Consider the following 17275-nt stretch of genomic DNA (forward strand, 5'->3'; position numbering starts at 1 on the left):
TCGAATTGATATTAAGGAAAATCAATAATGTCATACACTTGCCTAAGTTGTTTTAAAAAATAGGAACATAATTACAAAAATTATTTCTCTCCAGCCCTCTCTACCTCTCTGTTTCAGATTTCTGGTCCCACCTGGCAGAGTTGGGAGCAGTTTATGCACTAGGGGTGGGGGGGTTGTCATCTCACCTAACTCATCATGATTATTATGCTCATAATGCTTATTATGAGTGTTCTTTTATCAAAGCCAACTAGATATAGTCAAGAAATAGTCAAAATAATTTGAATAATCACTGAGTGGTTGTTATTTTGGGTAATATAGTCATAAACCAAGATCCTAGATGCTTCATGTCTTATGGTTATAATACATCTTTAAATCACATCGAATACTTCCTGCAATGCATTGTCATTTAGATTTTTAGAAACCCAAGAGTGCTTCTCATTGTTCTGTTAGCAGAAGAAAACGAAAGTTTATAAAGTTCATTAGAGGTAATGACTAGCGATGTCTGAAGATAAAAAATGATGTGGTCTCCCTTAAATTTAATTTTAGATACATGGATAAAAAATTTCTCTGTTCCTCGATTTTGTCTCAAAAATGTTAAAATAACCTTTTTATGTATAATTTAATGTAATGTAATTGTTTTTTAATCCAAGGGATTTCTAAGAACTAGTTTTCAACATTGTCAGATATAAGATGTTATTTCAAGTCTTTTTGTAGTTTTAGTTCTGAAACATCTTGTTTCCAGACAGAAAAATAAGCTGTGTTCTTAAAGGCTAAAGAATGTAAAGTTGGGTCATATTAACATGTATTTCACTTTAGAAACTCTGGTGTTTCTAGGGGCCAGCAAGTGACAGAAATGCTTCAGTGACAGAAAGGTTGAAAAGCTCTTCAAGTAAAGTGGACATGAGAGAGCTTTCTTCCACAATGGTAAGAGAATGGTCTTTTCTTTTTAGTGCCAAGAAAAGGCCTGCTTGATTTTGGTATGTAGTACAGAACTTATTTTATTGGGAGTTACATTGTATTTGGGTAAAATTAGATGTAAAGCATATAAATGTATTATTAGGTGTAAAGCATATAAATGTGTTTATAAATATATTATAAACAGTTATTCACAAAAGTTCATTTGAGGAGAATGGTCATTCAAAAGTCTTTGCTTTTAGTCTTTATGTCAATTTAAAAATAAATGAAAATAATAAATCCAGGACAAGATATTTTTGTTATAGGTAAATTCATCCTAAAGTCCTAAATCTGTTCATTCCAATTATACTTATGATTACAGTTTTCCTCAATAAATAAAATACAGGACTCTCATAACTTTGACATAGTAAGTATATTTGCTGCCTTTTAAATTTTGTCTTGAGATACCAACAACTTCACTTACCTTTCCACAAAAATTCCAGCTTGAACAGCATGCACAATGCTTCGAAATCTTGGTTTTTCCTCAGATTTCTTTTTCATCATCCCCATTTTCCGTGTAAAGGTGGAAGCCAACCAGTCCCGGACTTCCGATGGGACCGAATCCGACTGAATGTCACTGAGCTCATCATCAGTATCCAGCAGTCTTCTACAAAAATTTATAGTGGTTAAACTTTAGGAAAAAGTGAAGAAAAACTAATAACAAAACAAGCATGGCAATAGGATTTAAAGTGTAGCAAGTCACTCTCTGATCATCTTTTAATATGAACTGTCTTAAAAAATGATTGGGTTAATGTTTTGAAATCTCTGAATTTCTCAAATTGGTCATCTTCTGAGGGCAAAGACTAATGGACTTGAACATTTGAGCATTCCCAAACATTTAAGTACAATGATATCAGTCTGGAGATATCGATTGTATTAATATATTTATAATATATTAATATATAATAATATATTATTCCAATAATGAATGAAACTAAGATAAGATAGGGAAGAGAGTTCATAAACAGAGGTCTATTAAAGGAAGCAATTGGAGTGGAAAGAAAAAGGGGAGTCGAAGCTATAAAAGTTGTCTTATATTTAATAAGCTTGTGTATATTGAGTACAGAAAGTACATGCTATTTGAATAAGGCCTTGGAGTTTACAGAAGTCATTCACATGTGTTATTTTATTTGATGGGTATCCCTAAATTTTAGGAAAATAATAACTTGAAAAACAAAGATGAAAACAAGTGGATTATTTTGAAAGCAAATTTTAAGTGATTTAGCCAGTGTCAGGTGGAAAAGTTAAAGCAAATGCTGTCTTGAGGGTGGAGATCTGATGGGCTTAGAACTGCTGGCTGAGGAAATCAGCTGTGTGAGGAGGAAGTGACCAGGAGCTGAAAGCACTGCCCTGCCACTCTCCAGTATAAGCTCCGGGTAGATGATGTGGACAGGACTGACCAGTAACAATAGCTGCATTAAGCCTGGGCAGCGCCAGTGATCCAGAACTTCCTACATGTCTGAACTGGCAAGATAGTGTGAAAGGCTCCCCACAAAATACAAAAGGGACTTTACAGAGCAATTGAGCTTTGCCTTCAGGAAGAATACAGGCCAGCTCTGCCCGTTGCTTGACTAGGTTTTTTCCTTGTTGGCACACCAATTTAATAACTCAGAGCTATTTTGGGCACACTTTAGCTTTGACCTTTGGGTTCCATTCGCGCTGGTAAATTTCTTTGCACCGAGTGAGGCCTAAGGATTATGAGCCGATGGAAGGAAGGTAGCCAGAGATGACAGCGAGCGCTACAGCCTTCAGAACAAGTCACACATCATCTCCAGAGAGCAAAAACTACCAAAAAGAGACTCAAAAGATAATATGATTTCCTCTATATGCTACTGTTTATAAGCATATAGATGTCAGTCATTTGCCAATATTTATTTTTCATAGTATTAAATAAGTGTGAATGCATTTATGAAATGCCTTATGAAAAAATATACACAACTTAAGTGCTAGAGTTATAAAATTATATGTATACATATGAAGATAAAAAAGACATAGTTGGAAGTTAATATTGAAGCTGGGACGAAGTGAGAGAGTAGCATGGACATATATACACTACCAAATGTAAAATAGATAGCTAGTGGGAAGCTGTTGCATAGCACAGGGAGATCAGCTCGGTGATTTATGTCCAACTAGAGGGGTGGGATAGGGAGGGTGGGAGGGAGACCCAGGAGGGAGGGGATATGGGGATATATGAATACATACAGCTGATTCACTTTGTTTGTTGTACAGCAGAAACTAACACAACATTGCAAAGCAATTATACTCCAATAAAGATATTAAAAAATATTGATTAATACTTACCCTAAATCATATTTAATTCTCATTCGGCTCTTACGTTTGGATGATTTTCGTTTATACTTAACACATCGTAATTCAAAGCAAGATATTTTTTTTCTCCTTTTGACCATTTAAAATTAGATTCCTTAGCCAATTACAGCAAATCACTGCACTACATGCTTTGAAAATTTCAGGACTTATGCCATTTCTATTATTATTGAATATGCCGTTTCTATTATTCCTTATGCAGTGATCAAATAAAACCACAGAGCAGGACAGATGGAATCATTGTGGTGTAATCCTGTGATGTCACCATGCTCCAGGAATTCTACTGCTGTCTTGTTTTATTAGCTACTCTAAGTAGAATGACAGACACATAGTAGTGGTTGCCAATTGCTCCTTTGCAAATCGGATGTGGATGACTTTAGGGCTATATGTCCTAAAATCATAAATTATCCATGACAGATCATCAAATATGACAAAATCAGCATATGGAAATGAGAGTTCATATAGGGATGTGGTACCCAGGAGTCTGGCAATCCCTTAGTCATGATGCATGATGTCATTTATTGAGAATGAAATAAGATATAGTTTCAGGGAAAAAAGAGTGATATAGATTAATGAGTGAATATAGAAATAAAGGAAGAGAGTACATAAAGAGAAAAGCATGAAATATTCTATTGTATAACTAAAAAAGGAAATCTTGAAAAAGCAAAAAATACTTCTGTGATGGTTAATTTTATATGTTCACATGGCTAGGTTATGATGCTCAGCTGTCTGGTCAAACACCAGTCTAGATGTTGCTGTGAAGGTATATTTTAGATGTGATTAACATTTAAATCAATAGACTGAGTAGAGCAGACTACCCTCCATAATGTGAGTGGGCCTGATCCAATCAATTAAACGCCTTAAGTGGTAAGGCAGAAGTCCCCCAAAGAAGAAGGAATCCTGCCTCCAGACTACTTTCAGACTCAAGGTTGCAACATTTACTGCTGTCAGAATTTCCAGCCAGTGTCAGCCTCCTTTAAAGTATAAGTCAGACCATGTCAATGCCTAATTCATACAGCCCTATGTAGCTCATCACAAGCTATGTCTCTACCTTTATCTTTTAACAATTTCCACCTTATTCATTTTGCTTCAGCAATGCTGGCCTCCTTGGTATACTCAAACCTGCCAAGCTTGCTTCTGCTCAGGGTCTTTGCACTTGCCATTCCCTCTGCTTAGAATCTCTTTTTCAAGATGTGTGGATCATTTCCTCACTGCATTTAGGTAGAAAGGGCTTCCTTGACCCCCCTACTCAAATAGTAAACACTTTTATTCTCTTTATCCTTCTATAGAGTTCTTAGCACTTACCACTGCTGATGTCATGCCATATGTTTATTAGTTTGTTCATTCATTTTATGATTTATCCACTAGACTGTAAAGACCTCGAGATCAGAGAGTCGGTCTGTTCTTGTGCACTGTTATATAACCAGCATGTACAACAGTGCATGGCACAGATTGGGGGGATCAACAACTAGAAATATTTACACTAAACTATTACAAGTGACTATCTTTGAGGAGTGGAGTGAGAATGGAGATGGTATAAGAAATTTTAGTCTTTTAGAGTCCCATATTATCTGATTGATAAGAGCAGCACCATCCTGGGAGTAGTTCACTATCGTCAATCATCTCTTCATTGCCTTTAGGTTAATTTGCCCTTGAACAATCTCTTTACAATTTTTGAGGCAAATTATAGGGAAATGTATATTTGACATGGAAAAGATATTAGACATTTTTCTGGATTAAAGACTTAAATGTAAGACTGGATACTATAAAACCCCTAGAGGAAAACACAGGCAGAACACTTCTTGACATAAATTGCAGCAATATCTTTTTGTCTCCATCTCCTAGAGTATGGAAATAAGAACACACACACACACACAAACAAATGGGACCTAATTAAACTTAAAAGTTTTGCACGGCAAAGGAAACCATAAACAAAACAAAAAGACAACCTACAGAATGGGAGAAAATATTTGCAAATGATGTAACTGACAAGGGATTAATCTCCAAGATATACAAACAGCACATACAGCTCAATAAAAAGCAAAACAAAACAAAACAAAACAATCAAAAACTGGGCAGAAGATCTAAATAGACATTTCCCCAAAGAAGGCATTCGGATGGCCAAAAGGCACACGGATGGCCAAAAGGCACATGAAAAGATGCTCAACATTACTAATTATTAGAGAAATGCAAATCAAAACTACAGTGAGGTAACAGCTCACACCGGTCAGAATGGCCACCATCAAAAAGTCTGCAAATAATAAATGCTGGAGGGGGTGTGGAGAAAAAGGAACCCTCCTACACTGTTGGTGGGAATGTAAATTGATGCAGCCACTATTCAGAACAGTATGGAGGTTTTTTAAAGAACTAAAACTAGAGCTACCATATGATCCTGCAATCCCACTCCTGGGCATATATCTGGAGAAAACTGTAATTTGAAAAGATGCCTACACCCCAATGTTCTTTACAGCCCTGTTTACAACAGCCAAGACATGGAAACAACCTAAGTGTCCATCAGCAGATGAATGGATAAAAAAGATGTGTTATATTTATACAATGGAATATTACTCAGCTATATAAAAGAACCTATAAGGGAAAAGAATCTGAAAAAAAAAGATATATATGTATGTATTACTGAATCACTTTGCTGTACATCTGAAACTAAAACAACATTGTGTATCAACTATACTTCAATAAAAAAATGTAAAAAAAGAAAAGATATTAAACATTTCTAATAGCATTTTGAATTAATGGCCCAGGAAAGAAACATTTTTAAAATTGTATGCACTGTTTACATGCCTTCAGCCAAGGACCTCAGTATCTCCGTTAAGTATCAGTTATCAGAACTAACTCTTTTAGGCTCATCTATCAAGTAGAGTATGGTAAGAAATTCCTAATAAAGACACAAATAATTTGTATCAAACTATTTAAGATAATTTTTCAAGTTTGGATAGAAGAAAGTTGAAAGGCAGGTAGATAAAACTTAAATTTAAATGAATTTAAAAAATAAACCGACACACCTAATGGCACATATTTCTCCTCTCTCTCCCTTATTTATTTTCCCTTTCCCTGGCACCTGCCCTGTATACTGTTTCTTCTTCTGAGCACCACAAGGAGCTCTTCAGATTTCATTTGACCATGCTAGATAGGGCAGGAATGAAAACTATAGTATAATATCAAATAGTAATCCTGGGCTTTTGTTAGAGAATTATCAGAAACAATTTTTCTATACATTTATCTAAAATGTGAAGATATCTAAATACTTATATAAGATTATGTCACATGTAAAACATATGACTACCTCTGCCTTCATTTCATTTTTGACATAAATTTGTGCAAGTAGCTTGATAAAATGAGATCTCAAATACTATAATGAATCTTGCTTACAAAACATCCAACAGCTCAATTGCTCTTCATCCTAGGGCTGGATGGCAGGGTGAGCAGAATTGCTTACTCCATGAAGGCTCTTAAAAATGAAGACTTTGTGTTTAAGAAACTTACAACATGAAAAAAAAAATCATTGGTACATTTTCCTTGGGAATTCTTAAAATGCACTATACAGAAAAGAACGATAGGAGTATGTGTGTAAAATGTTAACACTATGAACCTCTGAAAAATGCTTCAACTGGTGTTTGATGCAACTCTTTTTTTTTAGTCCCAATGGAGTCAATAAAGCAGAAAGTGAGGGGTCCCTAAACATAAGCTGTGGGTTGATGGGGGGGCTGGCAAGCTGTGAAGACTGACCCTGCATCCAATCAGCGCTGTACTGATCTTTGGGAGCTATTTATACTCCAAATTTTCTCTTGAAATCAGATGACACAACTCCCAAAGGGCTTATATTTTGAACTAGAAAGTTTGTAGGAAAAGGGAATAAAGAAAGGCGGCCACGGAAGGAGAGGTCATGGGATTTTGACTCTTACAGTGATATCAGTGAGAATATTTCTGTCCACAGTAGACTCTTGGAAAATGGTTACACTCGTGTACCCACACAGTTATTTCCAGGCAATTGGTGCCCACATTTACACCTATTAAGTACTAAAATTCATCTGCCGGATGCATAATTGCCGGAAACTGGCTTCTCAAGTTTGAAATTTTCTTTTTCCTGCTGTATTATTCTTATAAAGGAACACATTTCAACAAGAAACTAACTCATTCAACTCTGCCTCTAATATTTGCTGGGCTCAGGGTAGGAGCACATTTCTCCGAAATACCACATTAAATATTTAAAAGTTATATATCAAGTGAACAAACATGATATTTGTTCTATCCTTCTACCTTTTAATGTTTCATAAAAGTCTGACAAGTTGTGTTGGAAATGAGAATTCTCAGCTCTTCGTGTGACAGGGCTGGGCCAGTGGGCTATGGCTGGCTCTCCGCACCTGCCTGCCTCCTGCTCAGGCCCTCACCATATGAGTAGGTGGACGTCATGGCCCCAATACAATCTCCATCAACCCATCCAGCCTTGAAAGCAGCTGCTTCTTGGTCACTCTTTAGGGGTGGAGGGGTGCACACACCAACAGTGTCCTGAGCCCCCTCAGGAGGAAAGACCTAAGGAGGAGACCCATTAAGACTTAGGAGACCTTTGGGTAGAGAGTGCCCAGGATATGGGATGCTTACCTACTATGAACCAGGCAAGGAGCCAAGGTTTACTTCATTTAATCTTCCAAGCTTTACTTCATTCCTTCCTCACTATGTGGAAGACACAATTATTATCAGTACCCCTATTTTACTGATGAATAAATTGAGGCACAGATACCCTAAGTGATTTGCTCAAATCATATAACCAGAAGTGGCCACGCCATTTTTTGAACTCAAGTCTCTCTGATTTCAGGGTCTGAGTTTTTAACTGCTGAGCTATCCCTCACCTCAAATGTGTGTTTTGCTTACTAAGTGCCCAGACTACCTTCACATTCAAACAATAAAAAATATCAGTAATCATTATTCTCCATCCCATCTCTACCTTGAAATTCAGGGTTAAAAATAATTGATGTTAAAGGAGTTTGGTCCACCAGAGTTTTGGTTGGAGGAAGCTTAAATTTATTTTCTATGATTGGTATGTTGAATCATTTTCTCAGAGAGAAATATATCTGGATGGTAGAATTTCACAGTACTTTGAAGTGCAATAAATTAAATGTCAGGATGGAAAGAGGTAATACATTTGAAAAGCCGTATCAACTTGTCTTGTAACCTACTTCCTGAGTACTAAATACATTTGAATTAATTTTTCCAGGCCACCACCCACGCACGTTTATTTATTTATTATTTATTATTTGCCTTGTTTCAAAAGAGACATAAGATGGCAGGCTCACAGATTTATTTCAACAGTTTTTTGTTTCTTTGTGTCTTTTTTGGGGGGGTCAGTTTTCTTTTTCTGTCTACCTGATAGCTTTTGTTCAATGTTTCCTTTGGTTTTATTAATCTTTTTCTTTTTAACTATGAGAAGATGAGTATTATATCTGAGTGACTGAAGACTGAACATTTGGGTAGATAAGTCAGTTATGCTGACCTTAGCTCAATTCCAAGAGGCAAATTTAGCCAAAATTAAGTTGACAAAGGAGAGTGTTAAAGTTAGAATGTGGCTTTCTCCAAGCTAATGCCTACAGAGAGCTCTGCACCTCTTCTGTATCCAGCCGAGGAAGCAGAAGTCCAGCAGAGAAGGGTCGTCCCCCAAGACAGGCAGGAAGGTCCAAGAAATGTTGGGGGAGGGCTCTGTGAAGGGGTTAGGATCTCAGAAAGTTAGCATCAAGATTTTGGGAGTCAGTTCGGAGATGGAAGTGGAGGGAACGGGTGAAGCAGAAACTGCCCTAGGCCTCTCTGATGGTTCTTGGCTTCCCACCAGGAAGTCCTTTTGGCTCAAAAATATCTTTGAAAATATTCCTTTAGGCTCAAAGCCTGACATTCCACTAATTATCGATTTTTTTTTTTGATTAGTAAGCATCCTCTGTGGTTAGGAGAACTGCCTCAGGAGTTGGAATCCTGGCTTCATCACCTATTAGTTGTGTGGTCTTGGAAAAAATACTTCATCTGTCTGAATCTGTTTCTTTGTCAATAAAATAGAGATGATAATAATAGTATTCCTAGTGGTGGGGCTGGAGGATGAAATGGGTAAATGCACAGAAAGCATTTAGAACAGTGTCTGACACAAAGCAAGCCCTCAGTAAACTCCCAGCCATTTACACATCCATATGAATTAGTCTAAGCAGATCTCCTATTTCTGAGGTGTAGTAAAAGGAATGTGTCTGGGGATGGAAGTGTTTCAGACATTACGGGAAGAAATTGGTCAAAGTGGACTTGGGGGAGCCAAAGAACAACTTAACGCATTCTATGGGTTCTGAGGAGGCAGCGGGAGGAACCTCCAAAAATATTTTTTACCTACTTTAAAATTTTACTGAGTAGAATAGGAAAATTCATAGAGACAGAAAGTAGAATAGAGGTTACGAGGGGCTGAGGGGGAGGGGGGGACTGGGACTTATTGTTTAATAGGTACAGAGTTTCTTTTTTTGGATAATGAAGTTTGTGGAAATGGATAGTGGGATGGTTGTACAACACTGTAAATATACTTAATTCCACTGAATTGTACACTGAAAATTGTTAAAATGGTACATTTATATCTTATGACAATACTATCAATACAATATCTACCATCTTCTCCCTGCCCTACTTTTCAGGAATGATATTTTGCCTCTTCTAATCAAGGGAATGAGACATAGAGGAGGGTATTCCAGGCTCCACCTCAGTAAGTGTTGTTCCAAGGATCACTGAGTTGCAGGCTGAAGACAAAGGTTGGGGCTGCAGCCCAGAGATGAAGCCTAAGGGCTATGGTGTCCCAGGTCTGGGAGAGGTGACCATGTCAGGGACTAAAGGATAGGGCTCCCTCTTCTGTGCCCAAGAGTTGTTGCTTGAGGCGTTGCTAACCTCCAGCGCCCCTTGCTTATTGCTCCCTGTACGTGGTGAAGTTTCCTGACTCGGGGAGGCATTTCAGCTACCAAGGTCATTTCATATACAACTTGGGGCAATATTTGGGCCACACTCCTTTGGTAAGACCTTAAAATTCTAACCATTAGGTTTCTAACATTCTCCGTACATCTCTCCTTTTGTAGCCTCATTTTGACATCCTCTATAAGTGTGGTCCCTGGACCGGCAGAATCAGAAACAACTGGGAACTTGATAGAACTGGAACTTCAAGGGCTCTACTCCAGACCTGTTGAATTAACAAGCCCTCCAGGAGATTCTTGTGAACACTTTGAGAACTGCTCTTATCCATTCATGACGTGTCAATTAATGGAAGAGCTCTGCCAAGAAAGTAAGTTTTAATCCTTTTCTATAATGTGGACTTGGCAGTACTGCTTATTTCCATTTGCCCGTTATTTCACTGTCAGAGGTAGTGTTGGTGAACAATACAGGAAGGGATTGGCAGAAGAATCTCAGTAAAAGTATCTTAATTAGTGAATCTTTTATACTCATTTTATGAATAAAAATGATCTGTATGTTACTGAATTGAAAAATAGAAGAGTCAATCTCTCAATTTTTAAGATCTGCTTTTAGCAACTCTTAAAAATGCGTTGTAGTATTATTAACTATAGTGACCATGTTATACAGAAGTGTCAAAGTCTCGGGGTGGGGAGCAGAGAAGGGGTACTAAGAAGAACTGGGGTATATTTGAAGGACATGGGTGTGAGTGAAGACAAGAAATATATTTCTTTCTAAACCAATGAAGCTAAAAGAGTAGGCGCAATGACAAGAAGGAGTTAACAAGGGCCAAACAGAATAGCAAAATAATTATCAATGTATATAGTGTCCTTCATAAATATCTGTTGAATAAGTGAATAAATGTATAAAAACATAGGCAGAGAGTCTCTGGTCTTAGAGGTTATAAAATATTAAGATATTTACAGTGGTTTGGTGAGGAATAAAGTAATTTTTAGTCAGGTCTGCTTCATGGGTGCAAAGATGATATCACAATTAAAAAAAAAATTCCTGTTACCCTGGCCCTTTGTCCGTATAGTCAGCCATGGCTTCATTCATTGACTAGTGTATGACACAGAATAACCTGGGGAAGGAAAAACTTCTGTTCCTGGATTTGACTTTCAAAATCTAGGTCCCAGGGAAGGAGAAAAGGCCCAAGACAATGGAAGAGTATGTGATGAGCCAGAGCAGAGTTTCCATTCCTATTATTATCCAAAGATGCCCTAGGTTAATCCAGAGGAGTCAGAAAGGAAGACAGAAGAGATTTTGAGAAGGGGCACTGAATCCAACCTGAAATTCTCCAAACCAAGACAAACACTGAGTGGGGAAATGGAACACCCAGTACATTTCTAGGATCCTGGAGCAGAAGGATGCTGGATGCCCACTCCACCCCCTAACCCCACCCTTTTATTTAATAAGAAAAAACTTAAGTCTCTGACATCCAGTACCTGATACTTGCCTAAGAACCACCTATGCTGTTTAACTGTATCATGGGATCAATATGTTTTATGAGCTGCCTTGGAGACTCAATCAACCTCTTACCTTGTTTTATGGGAAAATAGATTCTAAGTAGCTATCTTAGATAACAAGCATTTGTGTTAGGATTTCTTATTAGGATAATGTGACTACCTACAAGGATTAGAAATTAAGAACATGGGCTTTGGAGCAAGGCAGACATATGTGGCTAGAAGGATGCTCTCAATAGCAAGTGATATCAAACCTAACCCAAAGTCGCTTAAATAACAGAGGACTTTATTATTTTTCTTAACAAGAAAGTTAAAGGTAGGTAGACTCCAGCAGGGATTTATGTTTTTTAAATCAGCAGGTCAACAATATCATCAAGGACTCAGGTTTCCTCCATCTTTCTATGCTGCCAACTTTAGTGTTAGGTTTAGCTCTAAGCTTGTAGCCAGATGGTTGTATCATTTTCAAGCATGGTACCCAGATACAATCCCCAGACACACAGGACTCCTTTTCTATGGAGAGGAAATCTTTTGCAGAACCCCCATTAGTCTCATTGGCCAGAATTGTAACATATGTCCACATCCAAACTCATTGGTTAGGAAATTGGGAACTAATTACTGGTTTAGGTCAATTAGGATACACTCATTCTGAGCCTGGTGCTAGGACTGGTCTCCCCTGAATCACTTGGCTTTGCAGAGAAGAGTGAATAATTGAAAAAAAAAAAAAAGGGTTCTATTGCCAAGGAAGAAAAGAATTGATGTTGGGTATGCTCCATCTCAGTTTGAACTTGTCTCTGATACATAATGATTATATGGTTCTAAGCAAGTGAATTATTTTCTTTATGTCTCAAATTTTTTAACTTTATAGTGAAACTAATACATTTCTAATTCATAGAATTTTGGAGACTTACTTGTAATCATATATGCAAATTGCATAATGTTGCCTTGGATATAATTAACTGTCAAATAATCTTGTTATTAATATCATCGTTAGAAAAGAATAATATTAAAATTTTTATCTTTTTCAAATCCAGGACATATTCATTTATATTTTATTGATCCAAAATATCACAACAGTAAGAGCTTACATAATATGTGGAGCTTTTTATGTCAGTTATCTCTCAAAAGATCTGGTCAGGTTATTTTTTCCCCCTTTCACTAGGGAGGCTGTGTTTGAAAGTTTGCAGAAAGTAACACACCACAGATGGCAGAAAATATGAAAATCAACCAAAATGTATTGCAACTTTTTCTAAGCCTGGTTTTCACACTCAATCTACAGGGTGAGAACAGCCTACAAACACAGCACTCCAAACAGCCACCCCTCCCTACAACTCACACCATAAAAATGGAATTCATAAAAACCATAATTTGCTTTTTAATGATTCACTGATCTCTAGCAATGTCTTAGCACATGCCCTTCAAATTGATTTCCTCAGGGACTCCTCCAAATGGAAACAACTCTAAAAAATACAGGAGCCCAAATTTATAAATGCTCCCCAACTAAGCATATGATAAGCAATAGGCTCTGTCACCCTCCTGGGGGCCAGGGTAGTTTAGGCATAAGCAAGTCTTTACAAGGGACTTCGGGACCGTGGATAAAACCACAGAATTCCAGAACAGGAAGGGACTGGTGACTTCATCTCTGTGTAGAAAACTAATGACTAGAGAAAAAAAATCTCTTGCCCATAGGCTTGTCATTAGTAGGAGCAAACCTAGGACAGGAGTTGCTCAATATCCTGCACAGACCCTGTTCCAGGTCCCACTGCATGCAGTACTAACATAAACATTTTAGTTTTCACTCTAGAGAAGACATAGTTGTTGTTTAGGAAAGCACTCTCTTCCACTCAATTCTTAGGCATGTGATTCAAATAAAATTGACCTCCTACCTGCCTCATGAGATGCTTGACCAATGAACTTGCACATTCAGTTCTTCTGGGCATGATAGTTTGAGGGATAAGCATATGACCTAACTAGAGCCAATGAAACAGAAAAGTTGTGTTTGTTAGAGCCTCTGGGAAGGAAAGCCTCTCTTATTCCCACTGGATTTGAAGGTGTGAGGATGTAACGCTTGGATACACTGCCCGTCTTGTTTTGCTACCCTCAAAGCATCAGGAGGTCATTCCAGAGTAATCGAAACAGAGAGATTGATCCCTTGACATCATTTTTGTCCTGATTCACCTATGATTATAGTCAGCACTAGCCATCAACGTTTCAGCAATGAGAGTTTAAGATGGTTTGGTTGGGCTTCCTGTCACTTACAACTGAAATGTTAATGAAAGGTGTTCATTAGTCCAGCTCTTTTCTTTTTTCCTTCTTCCCTACTCTTGCTCTAAATGTTTAAGGAGTACACGTGTGTCAGTGCCATTATGACTTGCCACTTGTAGTGATTAACCACCCAGGGTTTACTCTCTACATCACATTGATCCATGAGTTTTAGAGCCCATGGTCTATATTTTGGTAAAAATTATTGTCACACTCTTACCCCTGCTGAGCAACTGAGTTTAAAATCAATGCTTACTACTCTTTTTGATTTTACAGTGCTACGCAAGTTTTGCTTATTTGAAGACCCTTAGCTGTGCTCTAGTTAGCTCCATCTTCACCCACATTTCCCACCTATGCTTGGCTATTTGTCTCTTTTCCTAGATAACTTAAGAATAACTTCTTTTTTACTGACGTATAGTTGATTTACAATGTTGTGTTAATTACTGCTGTACAGCAAAGTGATTAAGTTATACATATATATATATTTTATATTCTTTTCCATTATGGTTTATCATAGAATATTGAATATAATTCTCTGTACTGTACAGTAGGACCTTGTTGTTTATCCATTCTATATATAGTAGCTTACATCTGCTACTCCCACTTACATCCCAACCTCCCACTCTATCTCCCCTCTCAACCGCTTCCCCCTTGGTAACCAACAGTCTGTTCTGTATGTCCATGATTCTGTTTCTGTTTCCTAGATAGGTTCATTTGTGTCATATTTTAGATTCCACATATAAGTGATATCATATGGTATTTATCTCTTTCTGACTTATTTCACTTAGTATGATAATCTCTAGTTGCATCCATGTTGCTGCAAATTATTTTGTTCTTTTTTATGGCTGAGTAGTATTCCATTGTATATATGTACCACATCTTCTTTATCCATTCATCTGTCTATGGACATTTAGGTTGTTTCCATGTCTTGGCTATTGTGAATAGTGCTGCTATAAACATAGGGGTGCGTGTATATTTTTGAATTATAGTTTTGTCTGGATACATGCCCAGGAGCGGGGATTGATGGATCATACGGTAATTCTAGTTTTAGTTTTCTGAGGAACCTTCATACTGTTTTCCACAGTGGCTGCACCAACTTACAAGGAATAATTTCTTGACCTAATCTTTCTATGGTTATTATTTCTCTTTAACCAGAATCTCTTTTTAAACTCTATCTCAAGGCTAACAGAAGGTTTCCACTCTAAAAAAAAGTATGAAAAAAATATGTCCCCATTAATAGACTGTTCTATTGCTGCTCTTTCCTACTAGAAAATTCTTGAAAAATAGTCTACATTGCTTTCTTCCAGAGCCATTTCACTTCAGTTCCTCATACTTCCATAATCTGGCAGGTAGCTTTTTCTCTTTGTGAAACTCCACTTCAGAGGCATCAGGAATCTCCTAACTGCATCCAGTGGTTCTCCCTGTGGCATGTGATTTACAATATTTAGTAACCCCACTCTCTGCTGGCTTTTGCTACTCCATATTTTACAGATATGCCTCCAGCTTCTATGTCTATACTTCCTGAGCATCCTCTTCAGTAGCTCCATGCCTAACTTTAAATGCTGTGTTCCCACATCCCTCCCTAACCACCCTCTCACTCCACATCTCTGTTTGGCATTTTCATCCTCTCCCTTGACTTCAGTTACTAGGATAACATGTTGACCATTTTGAGATGGAACTCCAAGAGTTTTTGAAAACGTTAATAGTAGGAGGTGAGAAAAACTGACATTTGAAAAGTCAAAAAATAATTTGTTTTATTCTGCAGAGGCTTTATTTTACCTTCAGAGGCAGACTGCTCTTTTGTCTTATGAAAAAATCTTTTAAATAGGTCTTTAAATTACACAAAAATAAAGTGACATCTCAACTCTGGCACATAGAAGATGGAGACAATGTGACTGCAAGAGACTAGACAACTCTGAACAGTAATGTGCACAATTATCTTCATTGTGAGCACAGCTACATCACTGCAGATTCTGTGTCTTTTGGAAAAATGTCATTCTTTTTCTAAATATGGATTTAGACTGCATAGTCCTTGAGCATAGGTGTTGATCCTGGAGATGAATGCACACCTTCACATTAATTTTGATAGCCCACTTCCTTTTTATTGGCCTTGTAGCTGGAGATCCTGAATTCAGGGTAGGAAAACATGTTGAAAGACAGTTCCATAGGAGATGGTAAGGTGGCTTTACAAGATGGGTTTAGACCTTAGAGGATGCAGAGAAATGCCTGGTAGGGGACCTCTATGGAAGGGGTTGAGTTGTGGGTTCTGAGAGGTCTTGTAGCAGTTATAGTGAGCCTAGCTGATGCTAGCTTCAGTTTGGGGAGCTGGAGGAAGAGATTGAGCTCATGCTTGGGAGCAGTACCAGCCTGTGGATTGCTGGACTTGAGGGGGAAATAGGTGACCTGCAGAGGAACAAATCAGCAGTTTGAAGGCAGAGAGCTGGCTGTAGAGGAAAGTGACAGCCAGGACATATTGGTTAAATAAGTAAACATTCACTGGGCATTCTTAAAAACTCTGCACTGAGAAACATATTGAATTAGTGTAGGAGCTCTGAATATTGAAATCGAAATAAAGCATTAAAAAAAAAAACCCTGAGACTCCTGGATTATAATCCCCAAATTCACATCTGTAATATGGCACCATATTTCTGAGCTCTAGGGCCCATATATCTAGCGCTTCCAGACCTTTTTTTTTTTTTTTTTTAACCTTAAGTTCTTTTGTTAGAAGCCATGTCTTTGAGAATGGGCATAGGGAACTTTGCCAGGGAATGAAACTCTTTAACATTCAGCAAGTCCAGCCATGTCTGGTTTGGAATCTTGACTCTACAGTTTTTATCCCATGCTATACCCATGTTCTGGTTATAATTTACTGAGGCTACTTAGTGTTTCCTCTTGTAATCTGTCAATGTGCTTGTGTTTCTCTCTCTAACTCTGAACATCCCTGTTTCTTGTTTGTGGTATTAGTCCTTGTTCCTCCATTTATCTTCCCAGCTCTTGACTCATTTCTAACCACCAGCTATCTGCACGGTTGTAGTCTGGATTCTGATGACCAGTGTGCCTGATATTCACTTCACATACTCAATGGATATTTGTGTCATGAGTGAATGTTCCTTAGTAAATTCCAGTACTGATGATTTCAAGGGACTTAGACTTCAAGGAGCCCTGGATTTCACTCAGTTGATAGCAGACTAACTTCTTGAAGTACTGATTGACATCCATGCATTCTCACTCAAGACAATCTCTCAAAATTAAGGACCTTTAGATGTAGTAAGACATAGGAGTCAACTGAAGATTTTTTTTTTTTT

At 37.6% G+C, this 17275-nt stretch overlaps 1 protein-coding gene across 4 annotated transcripts in view; it reads right to left on the bottom strand.

The window, feature by feature from the left end:
• The window catches only part of PDE1A (phosphodiesterase 1A), a 266843-nt gene that overhangs the window by 85769 nt on the left and 163799 nt on the right, over positions 1-17275 (bottom strand). For all 4 annotated transcript variants that reach the window (XM_059928274.1, XM_059928273.1, XM_059928275.1 and 1 more), the window contains exon 3: positions 1379-1561. In XM_059928274.1, coding sequence (XP_059784257.1) covers positions 1379-1561 — 183 coding nt within the window. The remainder of the gene's footprint in view (positions 1-1378; positions 1562-17275) is intronic.

The sequence above is a fragment of the Balaenoptera ricei genome, chromosome 7, assembly GCF_028023285.1.
Source record: "Balaenoptera ricei isolate mBalRic1 chromosome 7, mBalRic1.hap2, whole genome shotgun sequence".
NCBI classification, from domain to species: Eukaryota; Metazoa; Chordata; class Mammalia; order Artiodactyla; family Balaenopteridae; genus Balaenoptera; species Balaenoptera ricei.